General features: G+C 43.2%; 1 protein-coding gene across 2 annotated transcripts; it reads left to right on the forward strand.

Moving 5' to 3' along the window:
• Positions 1 to 161: 161 nt before the first annotated feature.
• Positions 162 to 13,337, forward strand: POLR3F (RNA polymerase III subunit F). 2 transcript variants are annotated; one of them, XM_008256346.4, is made up of 10 exons: positions 198 to 380; positions 2,261 to 2,378; positions 4,963 to 5,030; positions 5,380 to 5,400; positions 5,529 to 5,596; positions 7,012 to 7,124; positions 9,829 to 9,972; positions 10,171 to 10,278; positions 11,109 to 11,300; positions 12,248 to 13,337. In XM_008256346.4, the coding sequence occupies exons 1-10, from the start codon at positions 319 to 321 to the stop codon at positions 12,323 to 12,325; spliced, it is 972 nt and encodes a 323-aa protein (XP_008254568.1). In that variant the 5' UTR covers positions 198 to 318; the 3' UTR covers positions 12,326 to 13,337. The 2 variants fall into 2 exon arrangements, with proteins under 2 accessions (XP_002710999.1, XP_008254568.1); XM_002710953.5 differs by lacking the exon at positions 5,380 to 5,400 and having other exon boundaries at positions 162 to 380.
• The last annotated feature ends 1,000 nt before the right edge of the window (positions 13,338 to 14,337 follow it).

A 14,337-nucleotide genomic window follows, 5' to 3' on the forward strand; every position in this document is an offset into this window, starting at 1 on the left:
ATATGCCTGCTCGGAGGTTGCAAAATATTGAAAAGGTGACTTCCCAGCGTAGAATGAAGGAACCAGGCTCTTTCTTCCCACAAGGGGAGGGACATCCTGGACAGCGAATATAAGGAACTGTAGAGAGTCGGTCCGAGTGCTGGAACAGGCGCGGCTTGGCCGCCCCAAGCCGACGGGCCAGGAAGGACCGGCCGCGACACGAGGAAGAAGGCCCCCTAGCCCGGCCCTGCGTTGTCTGCCGCCGGCTCCAGGGTTCCCCCGTTGGGTCTCTAGCGGCTCGGTGCACCTCTCCCCAGACGGAACGCGAACTGCGCCCTCATGGCTGAAGTGAAGGTGAAGGTGCAGCCGCCTGACGCGGATCCTGTCGAAATAGAAAACAGGTAAGCCGGGAACTGGGTTCCCGGCGCAGGACGCCTTGTAGGCAGCCAGCTATTTGGGCAGCTGGACCCCTTCTCTAGGCTCCCTGGACCCCGGCCAGAGCAGGTTGGGTGAGCATGCGGGAAAGTGATGGTGGGTTCTGGACCCTCTCTCTCCAATCCGCTTTTTCCCTACGAGAAAAGTTCAAAACGGGGTTGACAGCTTGCAACTTGGAGTTAACTTTGGTCTGGGAAGTTATGAGTGTGTGTTCTGATCCAGGATCGCTCCTATTCCTGGGGACTCCTGAGACTGGACGTTTGCACTGAGTTGGGGTGCAGTTTGTGATTATAAATCCAGATTACGCCACACAGCTTCGTGTGAAATGTTAAAAAATATTTATTTGAAAGAGTTACATAGAGAGAGGGAAAGACAGAGAACTCTTCCATCTGCTAGTTCGCGCCCCAGATGGCTGCAATGGCCATGGCCGGGGCCAGGCCAGGACCTTCATCCAGGTCTCCCTTCTGGGTGGCAGGGGCCCAAGCACTTGAGCCATCCTCCATGCGTTTCCCAGGCCATTAGCAGGGGGCAGGATGGGAAATGGAGCAGCCGGACATGAACCAGTGCCCATATGTACGTCACCCACAAAGCCGGCCCCCAGTGTAAAGTATTGAACTTAAGGTTTTAGGGCGCCTAAAGCCTCTTCCAATTTTGATTATTTTGCCAGTGCTCTGTTATTTCTGTTTTATCACATGATTTTAAGAAGACCCTGACTTTCTCAAACTGCACAGGTAACGCATTTATTGATCCTAAGACAGGATTTGGACTTCTGTTGTTTGATAGGGATAATTCTAAAAACAGGCCTGAGGCCTGAGTTGTGGCACAGCAGGCAGAGTCACCCCCTGCAGCGCCGGCATCCCAAATGGGTTCTGGTTTGAGTCCCAGCTGCTCTACTTCTGATCCAGCTCCGTGCTAATGCGCCAGGGAAACGCAGTGGAAGATGGCCCAAGCGCTTGGGCCCCTGCTACCCTGAAGAAGTTCCTGGCTCCTGGCTCCTGGCTTCAGCCTGACCCATTGCTGGCTGGTGCAGTAAGAGGAGTGAACCAGCAGATAGAAGCTCAATCTCTCTCTCTCTCTCTACTCCGCATTTCAAGTTTAAAAAAAAAAAAAATTGGGCTTCCTATTAGCAATATTTGATTTGCCTTCTAACAGAGCTGTAGCTTAACTTTGTTTACTTATTTCATCTGAGAAAATTGATGTCTTAGCTAGAATATTTTTTCTGTGTTTTTATTAAACTTTTGCTCTAATTAAAAGTTCATATTAGCCGGCACTGCGGCTCACTAGGCTAATCCTCTGCCTTGAGGCACCGGCACACCGGGTTCTACTCCCGGTCGGGGCGCCAGATTCTGTCCCGGTTGCCTCTCTTCCAGGCCAGCTCTCTGCTGTGGCCAGGGAGTGCAGTGGAGGATGGCCCAAGTACTTGGCCCAAGTGCTGCACCCTATGGGAGACCAGGAGAAGCACCTGGCTCCTGCCATCGGATCAGCGCGGTGCACCGGCCATTGGAGGGTGAACCAACGGCAAAGGAAGACCTTTCTCTCTGTCTCTCTCACTGTCCACTCTGCCTGTCAAAAAAAAAAAAAAAAAAAAAAAAAAGTTCATATTGGTGAGGGATACTTCCCTTAAAATAACAATAATTTTAAAATCATGTGAATACATATATATAGATAGTGTCTTCCTCAATTTTTGTCATGCTTTCGTTCAAAACTAAATAGAAGCCTGGATTATCTGCCAAATGTGGGGGAGGAGGGACACAAACTGCTTTGCTCGTATTCCCCACAAACCCCACCCCCACCACTGCCTTTTGGAAGGTAAATGAGAATGGAATCGTTCTCCCTTTGTTTCTAGGATTATAGAATTATGCCAGCAGTTCCCTCATGGCATCACAGACCAGGTGATTCAGAATGAAATGCCTCACATAGAAGCGCAGCAGCGGGCTGTGGCCATCAACAGACTCCTGTCCATGGTAAGGGGAATCCAGCTAGTTCCTGTGATTCCTTATTTCTAGGTTTATTGCCCCTTGTCCGAAATACTTGGGACCAGGGAAGTTTCAGATCTTGGAGTTTTGGGGATTTTAGAATATTTCCATAGACTTTACTGATTGAGCATACCTAATCTGCAAATCCAAAATGCTCCAATATCTGGAACTTGTGAGCATCCTGTGGACACTCAGAAAGTTTCAGGATTTGCAGCATTTCGGATTTTGAACCAGGGATACTCAACCAGTGTGGCAGTGGTCAGTGCTGCCCAGTGTGTAGTTGTGGTGGTTACCCTTATGTATCAGCCTGACTAGGAGATGAGGTTCACAGGTACCTGGCCAGCCATTGTTTCTGAAGATGTCTGGAAAGATATTCTGGAAAAGGTTAGCATTTACATTGGTGAGCTGAGTGAAGCAGATGGCCCTACCCAGCGTGGTGGGCGTCATCCCATCCGTCGACCGCCTGAATAGATCACGAAGGTGGAGGTTACCGTCCGCCGGTTTGGTCTGGATGCTCGTCCCCCCTACCTTTGATCTATGCCTTCAGCTTTCCCAGCCTGGTATTGCAGAGGGCACATCATGGCACTTCTCAGCCTTCGTACTCTATATATAGAGATTCAAAGACACTTAAACCTTTCCTTAAACCATTCCCTTCAACCTTGAAGCCCAGGGGTTGGCAATTTTTTTTTTAATAAAATGCTAGATAGTATATTTTGGGCTTTGTGGGCCTTATGGTTTTTGCCACAATTACTCAACTCTGTCATTTTAGGAAGAAGCAGCCATGAGTGATGACATATAAATGGATGTGGCTGTGTTCCAATAAAAATGTCATTAATAAAAGCAAATGGTGGGCCAGATTGCCAGTCCAAGGGAACACAAGGGTTGAGGTTTTCTAGTCATTTCGCTGTGATACGGAAGGAGAGAGGAAGGGATTCTGGGAGGTTGTAGCAGTGGCAAATACTCCTTTTCGTCCTCTGGTTTCCCTCCCAGGCTTTTCCTTTCCGACTGAAGATTGTCCTCAGTGCCTCCCTCTCTCACCAACACTGCAGCCATCTACCCACTGCCGTAGGCTTCAGGTGTGGGAGAGCTATCAGACGATCACAAGCAAGGGAGTGGCTGTTAATAAGTGACAAAACAGTGCTGCTTTGGGCTCTGCTGCCGTGCTCAGATTTGATCCCCCATTTGCATTCCCACTGCGCCCTCTGTACTCAGGCTCTTGGCATTTGCCTGAACAGTTGCACTGGCATCCTCCCTGGCAGCCCCAACCGTGTCTGCCCCAGAGCAGCCAGCCTGATCTACCATAACTGCAGCTCTGACCAACTCACTCTCCCACCTAAAATCCACGTGCACTAGAGAATGAAGTCCGGGCTGCTGGGTTTCCACACTGAGCCCCTGCTTATCTCCTGCACCACTCTGCCTCACAGCTCCGACTTCAGAAGGGACAGGTTGTTTCTCATTTCCTGCCACATCATGTTGTTGGAAGCCTCAGGACCTTGGCTCCTGCTGTCCTCCATGCTTGGAATGCCCTTCCTTCTCCTCTTCACAGACTGCCTAGCTCCCTGCTGTCCTATAGGACCAAGCTCTCCCACTGTCTCCAGGAAGCCATTGGTGAACCCCCATATTGTGCCACAGACTCTTCCCTGAGTGCCTAACCACCCTTAATTTACCTTTGTCTTGATGCGAATCAGATGCTATTGAAGTTAGTTGTATATTTCTCTTTTAAAATTCGTGTTTCTCCCTGCAGACAAGCTATCCTAACACGGGGCACGGTACAGGGGTTCAGCAAATGTTTATAGGCTGAGTAAATGACTGGAAGGAGCCTCTGAATTGAGCTGTGTGGTCCTGCTTTGCCACTTGGTGGGAATAGGGGAGGGAGAGGGCCGTCGTTCCTCATCCATTTCTAGGTCACACGTCTGCCCAGTTTTAACACATGGAAACGGGTTCCCTCTCAGCCAAGGTTTCCCAACTGCAAGAAACCCAATGGGACCACCTTCGAGGTTCTCCCAAGTTCACATTCAAGGGATTTCAGAAGCATGGTAGAAAACACTGTATTTGACTTTTGATGTATTATATAAAAACAAGACTACTATAGGCCTTATTCATTGGTTTACCTTTCTACCTCATTTTCAGGTAACTCTGTAAGTTACACATATCAATAAGTATCACCACTAACTATATGAGTTTTATTTACTTGGACCATGGGATATTTATTCATATTTAGCCTTTTTTATTTCTATTATATATATAATAGTTGGATAGTTGAATTTGACTGTGGGTATTTACAATTCTAAAACTGCTTTTTAAGAATTCTGTATATATTGGTCATATAACCAAGCTGGGATGTAGCATATAGGAAGCTTTTATATTGGATATTTTAATTTGAAATGAAAAGGCTATTTTGAAAAATACGTTGTATGTGATATGTTGGTAAAAACTTGTCCCATGTGAGAACTGACCAGTAACCGTGCGAGGAAGGATATTTTAGTCTGTATAATACAAGATGTTAAAAGTCACTGGATTTGATTATCTCTAATATAATTAACTCCTATTTTCTATTAAAAAAACACTTTAGGGTCAATTGGATCTCTTAAGGAGTAATACAGGCCTTTTATATAGAATAAAGGACTCTCAGAATGCTGGGTAAGCACCTACTTTTAATTCTTAGAAAGTGTTAATTATTACAAAAGTAGTAAATGTGTTGGGAAAAAGCTGATGCAGAATTGCGTAGTGCAGACCTGTCCTGTACATCATCCCCACTCCTGTCATGAACTCCACTTCCCAGATTAACTGCTCCTAGTAGTTGGTGAATACGCTTTCTTCTAGTTATATATAAATACACATAAATGGTTATATATTTATATACTATGTATTTATATATAATCTTTTTTTTTTTTTTTAACAAAAATGGGACCATGCTATCCATGCTGTTTTATAACTTGTTTTTTTCACTTACTATATCTTGGACATCTTTTCATGTTGGTACATACAGCTCTGTCTCATTCTTTTTAAGGTAAGCCTTTCTTTTGGTGAATAAGTCAGTGTGATGACTGTGTCTGCTCATTCATTTACGTAGTGATGTAGATTGTTAGATTATCCTGTACCCCCTTGCCTTCCTCATTCTGTTTTATTTCCCTACAGTAAGATGAAGGGATCAGACAACCAAGAAAAACTAGTATATCAAATCATAGAGGATGCAGGAAATAAAGGTAAGCATGTGAGGACGAAGCAGCAAAAAACATTGTCTTGGAGGTTAGATACAAGGACTGAGATCCTGACTTTTCAGGGATTGGACTAGGGAGCAGATTAGTATGCTGCCCTTGGTTTTAAGAGGGAGAATAGGAAAATGACACACACATATAGCATACATGTCATACTCTGGAGGACACCCAAGACTGATGCTGTTGTTGCCTCCAGGGAGGCAGGAACTGGATAGCAATGGCCAGGGATGGAAAGACTTCTGAATTTTGAGCCACATAAATGAATTATCTGTTTAAAATAAATAAGTTAAAACTTAAGTGTTTTTAAAATCTTTGCTTTGTAATACATCCCCTTGAACAAGTTACTTAAACTCTGTGAGTCTTAGCTTCTTCATCAGTTCTGTAAATCGTGGATAGTAACACCTCTGGTTTTTGCAAGGACAAGATGGATGATTGGTATGGCACCCCCTGCTGTTGCGGTGTGTACTTCAGCAGCTCTCCTTCCCTCTCTCATAGAAGAACTGTATCAAGATTATAGTTACTGTCATTTTTTTAAGGGAAAAGGTTTATTGACGGGTGGGGGAAACCCGACAGGCTGCCTCCCTGTGTACAGAGAGAACAACCTATACTTATTATTATTTAGAGTATGTTGAGTATTGATGTTAGCTTGCAAATTTGGTGTGATCTAAAACGTATTAATTTGTGTATGTATTAGATTAACATTTTTAAAGTAATCTTAGGAGAAAGCATTCTCTATTAAAAAAAAACCATCCTATCTCATTATGCATCTACATTAGAAAGAAAATAAAGCAAAGTATATTTGTATACATTCCCTTTCCACATGTAACTTCTCACACAGGGCTTTAGCAACTGTAAGAACCACAGACTTCCATTTTCCATTGCACAGCTGCAGTGTTGTATAAAGAATGGACGTATGCGCACACGAGTATGGAACACAAGGGTGGTGGTGTTCCCAGCCGAGCATAGTGTTGACCCTGACCCAGATTTTACATTGCTTTTCACGTTTACTATCTAAAGAGAAAATATACAAAAATGAGGGAATGGAGAAGACCATTATAAATTAATTCAAAAGCATTCATGATTTTTTTCATTGCAGTTATTTCCTTTCTATACAGCTTTTAAAGGGTGCCACACGGAGATTCCAAGAAATTTTCAGTTAAAATGTAAAGCATATGACTTACTGTTTTGCCTACTTCCTTTACTTTATGCACAGGTCTTAACTCTATTTCAATTGGCCTTTTTTTTTTTTTTTTTTTTTGTAACATATTTACCTAAAGCTTCTTGTTCAAAGATTTACTATCAGCTTTACGTTGCTAGTTTGGGGATGAGATAGAATCCATAGGAATAGAAACAAAAATCCATGAACTCCATAATTCAACTTATTTTACTTTATTTTCTTATAGGAATATGGAGCAGAGATATCCGATATAAAAGTAACCTGCCATTAACAGAAATCAATAAAATACTTAAAAATTTGGAAAGTAAAAAGCTAATCAAAGCTGTTAAATCTGTAGCAGTGAGTAATTTTCTCTTTTTTCCCCACAAATGTTTATTTCATATGTTGTTCCCTATCTAGTTTTGATTCTTTAAGCCATGTCATGATTTAAGACAACTGGTGAAAAAAGACTTTTTAAACCTTTAGCTCACATTGGATTGGTTTGAAGATGTTGCTTAGATTTGTGCCAATATAGTTAACTTCTGTTGTCTTATGCATTCAAAAATCTAAAGCTACTTCATTTTCCTTGGTGAACAATTTTTGGAGTCAAACAATTCTCCAGATACAGTGGTGTGTAAGAAAATTCACTTGATCCTAGCATGTTAGCTTTCTCACTGAACACTTACCTACTGAGTGTTTGCTAAGTGCCAGGCCCTGTTGTGGGTGCTTGGTTACGAATTAACAGACCACAGAATGACCTGTGCCCTGGCACAGCATCCTGTCCAGTGCTAACCAGTGTTCCTGCCCACCCTTCAGATTGGAATATTGCTCAGTAATCAAGAGAAATGAGCTCTCATGGAAAGACATGAATAAATCTTATACATATTGCTAAGTGAAAGAAGGCAATCTGAACAGACTGCACACTGTATTCCAACTGTATTATGCTCTAAAGAAGGCAAGACTGTGAACACAGTGGAAAAAGAAAATCAGGCGTTGGGGACGGACTGGTGAGGAAAGTTGAAGAGGTAGAGCACAGGAGAGCTTTGTCAATCCAAAGCCAGGAGCCAGGAGCTTCTTCTGGGTCTCCCATGTGGGTGCAGGGGCCCAAGCACGTGGGCCATCTTCCACTGCTTTCCCAGGCTATAGGCAGAGAGCTGGATCAGAAGAGAAGCAGCTGGGACACCTAACAGTGCCCATATGGGATGCAGGTGCCGCAGGTGTAGCAAAGAAATTAAATTTTACAAATGTGGGAAAAACCCACATACTGAAGAGAGTAGAGGAGTGAGGTGCTGACATAAGTGACTTGGGAGTGAGTAGTGTCCATAAGACTAAAGGTGAAAGGAAATGTACATGGGCACAGCACTTGGGGTCATCACGTCGTTTTCCTTGAGGATCCTACTTAGAAATTCTGATGCCACTCTACACAGTAGACTAGGAGGGAACATTTATATAAATGGATGAGGGTTGCTGGTTGCAATGCAATTCTGACATGAAGTACTGAACTCAAATTTCACAGATCAAAGGTACAATCCTGTGCTCACTTTAGACACCAGTTACAACTTCAAGAGTCTCCAGAACACCCAGGCTTTGACCAACTAGTGACAAATTTAGGGGATCCTACATCTCCTTCAGGTTCAGTCATTTGCCAGAAGGACTCAGAAAATCCAGGAAAGCACTAAAGTTAGCATTACAGTTTTGTTTAGATGATACAAAGAACCTGCCAGTTGAAGCACAAGAGCTGAAAGGGTTTCAGACATGAAGATTTCATAGCCTCGAGAAGCAGCACTTTCCTGGCACACGGCTGCATGATTACCAACCGTGGAAGTACACCCACGCTTTAGTGTCCAAAGTTTTTATTGGCAAGCATTACATAGGCTTGATTGATTGAATCCTTGGCCATGTGACTGAGGTCAATCGCTAGTCCCCTCTCCATCTCAAGAAGTTAGGCTGATGTCATGTGGCCCAAAGCCCAAATGGTTGTTCCAGAATGGAGAGCTTCTGTCCTGACACATGAGTCACTTTGTGAGTATCTACCCAGGGGTGGTCTGTGGACCCAGGAACCAGGGACAAAGGCTGTCAGGTTCTTTATTAAACAGTGGTGGGATTCGGGTTTCTGGGAAACCGATAAACAGATAAACAAGCGGAGGAGGCTGCAGTGATCCAAGTGGAAATAGATGAGAGTTGGAGACATCAGTATGAACTCATGTTCAGTCTAATATAAGTGTAGGTGTTACACAGATACTCATCCTAATTATTACTTTTATGAATTATGGTTAGTGTTCACACATACATCTCATCTGTCACCTGAGAAGGCCTAAAAGCAACAGTACCTGGAGCAATTAACATACCTGGCACCTGTACATTGGTTGTTAATACCGTTCTCCACTAAAAGAAATGGACAATAGTTTCCTCAAAGCATACATTTTCTTCAGTCTTTGTGAAAATCCATATGTAGGGATTTCAGAAAAAAAAATTGTACAAAAATCAACTTCCAATGTCATTTTCCGTTTTCATTTTTCAAGTTCCTTCGTACATAAGATGATGCTGACATCTAAAGACAGCAGGAAATAAGAAAGTGCCAGAACACACACACAACAACAAGAGTGTCATACAATGGAAGAGCTCCAATGCTCTAAGCTGGTACAATTGAGATTATAAAATAGTACTGGATTATAACTAAACATATAAAATAAATATTCATGTGTCCATACTCATATAGATGAGAAATTGTCACAACCAGAAGGAGACCAAGGAAAACTGATGACTAAATGTAATACAGTGTCCTGGATGGGATCATGGAGAGAAAAGGACATTAGGGGAAACTAGTAAAATCTGAATAAAATGTGGCCTCTAGCTGATAATGATATGTCAGTATTGACTCAGTGTGGACGGTATTCCATACTAATATGAGACATTAATAATATGGGTGTGGGAGCATACAGAGACTACTGTCTGTGTGACGATTCTGTACGTAAAAAGCTGTTCTAAAACAGTTTATTATTTTTTCAGTTTGTTTTTTGGATGCTGTTATCTTATTAACAGTTGAATGTTTTTCTTTTCCTAGGCTTCAAAAAAGAAGGTGTACATGCTCTATAACCTGCAACCAGACCGGTCCGTGACTGGGGGAGCCTGGTACAGTGACCAGGATTTTGAATCTGAATTTGTAGAGGTGCTTAACCAACAGTGTTTTAAGTTTCTACAAAGCAAGGTGAGGCATAATTGAGGAAATATCACAGATTTTTTTTAAAGATTTTTCAAAAAGAATGATCTTTCATATCATATTTTTAGAAGATTGAAAATACTGAAATTGGTAGTTTTAACAATTTGTTCTACTCTTGTATAAATTGTATTCAGGAAACATTCACCCTTATTCTTGCTTGGATCTCTTATGTTTCAACCCTGACAGGCAGAAACTGCACGAGAAAGCAAACAGAATCCGATGATACAAAGGAATAGTTCATTTGCTTCTTCGCATGAAGTGTGGAAATACATCTGCGAACTGGGAATCAGTAAGGTCAGAACTCAATTTCTCAACGTTTCATGTAATTTTCATCTTATTTTTAAAAATGTATTCATCACCATAAGGATGCACTTTACAGTGTATTCCAAACATGGTGGGCCCAGGCCCCCTTTTCAGTGACGGCTATGACCCTTCTGCAGAGCCCACGTTGGGGAAGCATTGTCTTGTGCTTCAGGCACAGCTGGGCATTGCCTTCAGGCAGTCTCAGCTGTTCTGGAGCTTGGGGCCGAGAGCAGGCCTAATGGTACATTTCACCACTCAGATCCAAAGTCAAGTTCGTGATTTTCTCAGCGACATTTCAGTGCATTTGCAAAATATCAGACACGATCATTTATGGGTATTTTCATACTTAGGAGATGTTAGTGGTGTCACCCACATATTAAAGGATTATCCATAAGGACCCTGATGATTTCCACAGTCTGCAAATGAGTCAGAGTGGCATTTGGACAAACCATTATCATTTCCCAGGTCACAGATGAGGAACTCGGACTATCTGATATCTGAAGTGCTTTTTGCTCAAGCATTATGTAAACCTCTATCAAGTTTTTGCCCAAGGAATGTTACTTTTTGAACTTCTAGATTTTAGTTAGGGTGAAGACATCACAAAGTGTCAGACCCTGCAACAGGTTAGACTTCTGTCTGGCATTTTAGAGGTTTGTGCCAACTTGAACCATCATTCACTCGCCCTGTTTGCTTTCAGTTCTTCTCCAGCATAGTGCTTCCCTGTGTCGCCAAGAAATCCTGGCCCTTTACAGTTTATAACACCCTCCAAAAGGATATCCCCTTGTCCTTTTTGTCTCCTTTCTAACATACCCCTTTTGTAGGTAGAATTGTCCATGGAGGACATTGAAACCATCTTGAATACCCTTATTTATGATGGGAAAGTGGAGATGACGATCATCGCGGCAAAAGAAGGCACAGTTGGCAGTGTGGACGGACACATGAAGCTGTACCGGGCAGTCAGTCCAATCATCCCACCCACAGGTTTGGTCCGGGCACCTTGTGGCCTCTGCCCGGTGAGTTCAAGTGGCTTCTCTTTACCTTGACTGCCACCAGGTACAAGTGACACCAAGGAAGAGAGCAGACCACCCAGTTTTCTCAGAGTCTTAGGGGTGAATAAGAGCTGCCAAACCTCCCTATAACTTTGATGAACAGACCTGTAATGAACAGAGTGCTATGCATTCTCTCTTGCAATAACCAGGTCAAAGATGTTCATGGTTGCTACCCTTGGCCTTGATTTTTTTTAATGAGGGCTAATCATTTAATGTAAGTAGAAAAGAAAATGAGATCTGAAAGCCTGCTGCAGGCCAGCCATGTTGTTAATGATTGTCACGTGTCTTATTTAACCCTCCTCCTGTCTGTAGCACTAGTGGTGGTCTGTCCCCTTAAGAGTGACAGAGTTTAGGCTTAGGAAACCTGAAGAGCGTACAGCTTGGAAGTAACAAGCAGTTCAGCCTCAGAGATTCATTTCCAGGTCATGTAGGTGTGTCAGTTGCCTGCTGTACCAACCCAGGACACCACAGAGCAGGAATCCCTGGCCCACTCCTCACAGCACTTAGATTGTTGGGCTGCCAGTCATGTTTCGTTACACTGGCTCTTATCTGTATGCCCAAGCTCTCCATGCCCTAATTTCAAAATTCCTAGAAAAAGAAACAACGCATTGGGAAATCTGTTAAGCACCCTTCACAAACAGGAGGCAGGCTAGCGGGAAGCATCCAGTTAGTTGGAGTTAAGTTGTTCGTGTGCGTAACTCCCCGCCTTTTTGCCCTGTGCACAGGTAAGCACAGTCATCTCGGTGCTGCAGTGAAAGACCTCTCATTGGCCGACTTTGGGATCACAGAGCGTTCTTACACACAGTCCCAATCCCTTTCAGATTGTTTTCAACACTGCTTTAAATACATAGTTGGGTCATGAATATTTTAAAACTTCAGTGTGAATAAAAGCTGTTTTTTCTTTTTTAAAGGTTTTTGATGACTGCCATGAAGGTGGTGAGATTTCACCATCTAATTGTATTTACATGACAGAGTGGCTTGAATTTTAATGGAGAGCTATGAACTTGACTGACATTTTGCAAGTGAAGTTACTTTGGGAGCAGATCATTGAATTCATGAAGAAACATGAAATTTCCTTGAAAGCAAACTTCACAGTAACGGATACAGACCTGCTGCTATGGAAATATATTTTTTATTTATGAAGACTGAATTTATATTGGTAGAGTGGCCAACAGAATATGAAAGAGTTTGTAGTGAGATCCATTCTTCAGTAAATAAAATACTTTGAAGCTCTGGAGAAATATATCTTTTGAAGTTTTTAAGACTTTTTTGTGACAGTTCAAGGAAAGAAGTCAACAAATCCATACTGACCAAGCACTCTGGTAATACTAGAGCATACAGATGTTCATTTTGAAGTTATTTATTAAAGCCGTCTTTGGAAATTTTGTGATTTGGTTCACTACCAATGTTTCTGCTTTCTATTTCCTAGTGGTTTCATGTAAGTGGTGAAGGTAGGAATAGCGGGGATATATTCAACTGAGAGCACAGTACGGGAGTGAAGCATCCCTTTCTTCACACTATTGCCATTCTTTCCGAGGAGTATGACGTCATACTTACCCCAGTGGAGACTTGCCAGGGGTGTGTTTTCAGTGCATAAATGCTGATTACCATTACCAGCCTAAGGAGAATATTCTCATAGTCTCTTCTCTGTTAAAGCCTTCAGAGTTTCCGGGGCTGGTGCTGTGACACAGTGGGTTAAATCCCTGGCCTGTAGTGCCAGCATCCCATTTGGGTACCAGTTCAAGTCCTGGTTGCTCCACTTCTGATCCAGCTCCCTGCTAATGTGCCTGGGAAAGCAGCAAAGAATGGCCCATGTCTTTGGGCCCCTGCAACTATGTGGGAGACCCAGAAGAAGCTCGTGGCCCTGGCTTTGGATGGACTCAGCTCAGCTGTTGGGGCCATTTGGAGAATGTGAATCAGTGGGTGGAAGACCTGTCTCTGCTTCTACATCTTTGTAACTCTGCTGCCTTTCAAATAAATCTTTGTTTAAAAAAAAAAAAAGTCTTCAGAGTTTCATCCTATGGCTCCATTATTATTTGCTAAAATTTTCCCTAGATTCTTATTTAATGTCTGCAATAGACAAAATCAGATGTTGAAATCTAATCCCCAGTGTGATGGCATGTGGAGGTGGGGCTTTTGAGTACAGTGATAGACACTGAGGATGGAGTCTCTTGAATAGATTAATTTTATCCCGTAAGAGCCAGAGAGCCCCGTCATCCCTTCTGCCACATGAAGATACACTGAGAAGACCGCTGTCTGAACCAGATGCTGAATCTACAGTGCCTTGATCCTGGACCTCTAGCATCCAGAATTGAGAAACAAATATGTGTTGTTGAGAAACTGCCCAGTCTGTGATGCTCTGTTACAGCAGACAGAAGAGACAGCAATGTCTAATCATGTAGCTAAATTTAAAACTAGACCCTTCCTTCCATTCACATTTCAATTTGATGATGGGGGCAGGGTACAGTTTGTTTTCTCATCCTGTTTTAGTTTTTTGTTTCCTTATTCTGTTTGAAAAATCACCGTGTGATGTGTCTTTTTAAGATTTTTATTTATTTGAGAGACAGTTACAAAGAAAGGGAGAGACAGGTCCTCTATCTGCTGGTTCACTCCCCAAATGGCTACAACAGCTGGAGCTGGGTCAATCTGAAACCAGGAGCCAGGAGCTTCTTCCAGATCTCCCAGGCAGGTACAGGGGTCCAAGGACTTGGGCCATCTTCCACTGCTTTCCTGGGCCATAAGCAGAGAGCTGGAGCTGAAGAGGAACAGCTGGAACAGACTGGAGTCCATATGGGATACCAGCACCACAGGCAGAGGCTTAGCCGACGGCCACAGCGCTGGCGCCGGTGTGATGTGTCTGAGCAGAAAGTCATAGGGGCTGGCATGGTGGTGCAGCGAATTAAGCCCCAGCTTGCAACATCCCATATGAGCACCGGTTCAAGTGCCGATCTGCTTCTGCTTTCTGTTAATGTGCCTGGGAAAGCAGCAGGTGATAACTCAA

This window comes from Oryctolagus cuniculus, chromosome 11 (assembly GCF_964237555.1).
Source record: "Oryctolagus cuniculus chromosome 11, mOryCun1.1, whole genome shotgun sequence".
NCBI lineage: Eukaryota > Metazoa > Chordata > Mammalia > Lagomorpha > Leporidae > Oryctolagus > Oryctolagus cuniculus.

Coding starts and splice junctions, on each gene's coding strand:
- POLR3F (XM_008256346.4), top strand. CDS start 319: ATGGCTGAAGTGAAGGTGAAGGTGCAGCCGCCTGACGCGGATCCTGTC. Junction 5,031..5,379: donor AAGGACTCTCAGAATGCTGG/GTAAGCACCTAC, acceptor TGGTACATACAG/CTCTGTCTCATTCTTTTTAA. Junction 7,125..9,828: donor AAGCTGTTAAATCTGTAGCA/GTGAGTAATTTT, acceptor TTCTTTTCCTAG/GCTTCAAAAAAGAAGGTGTA.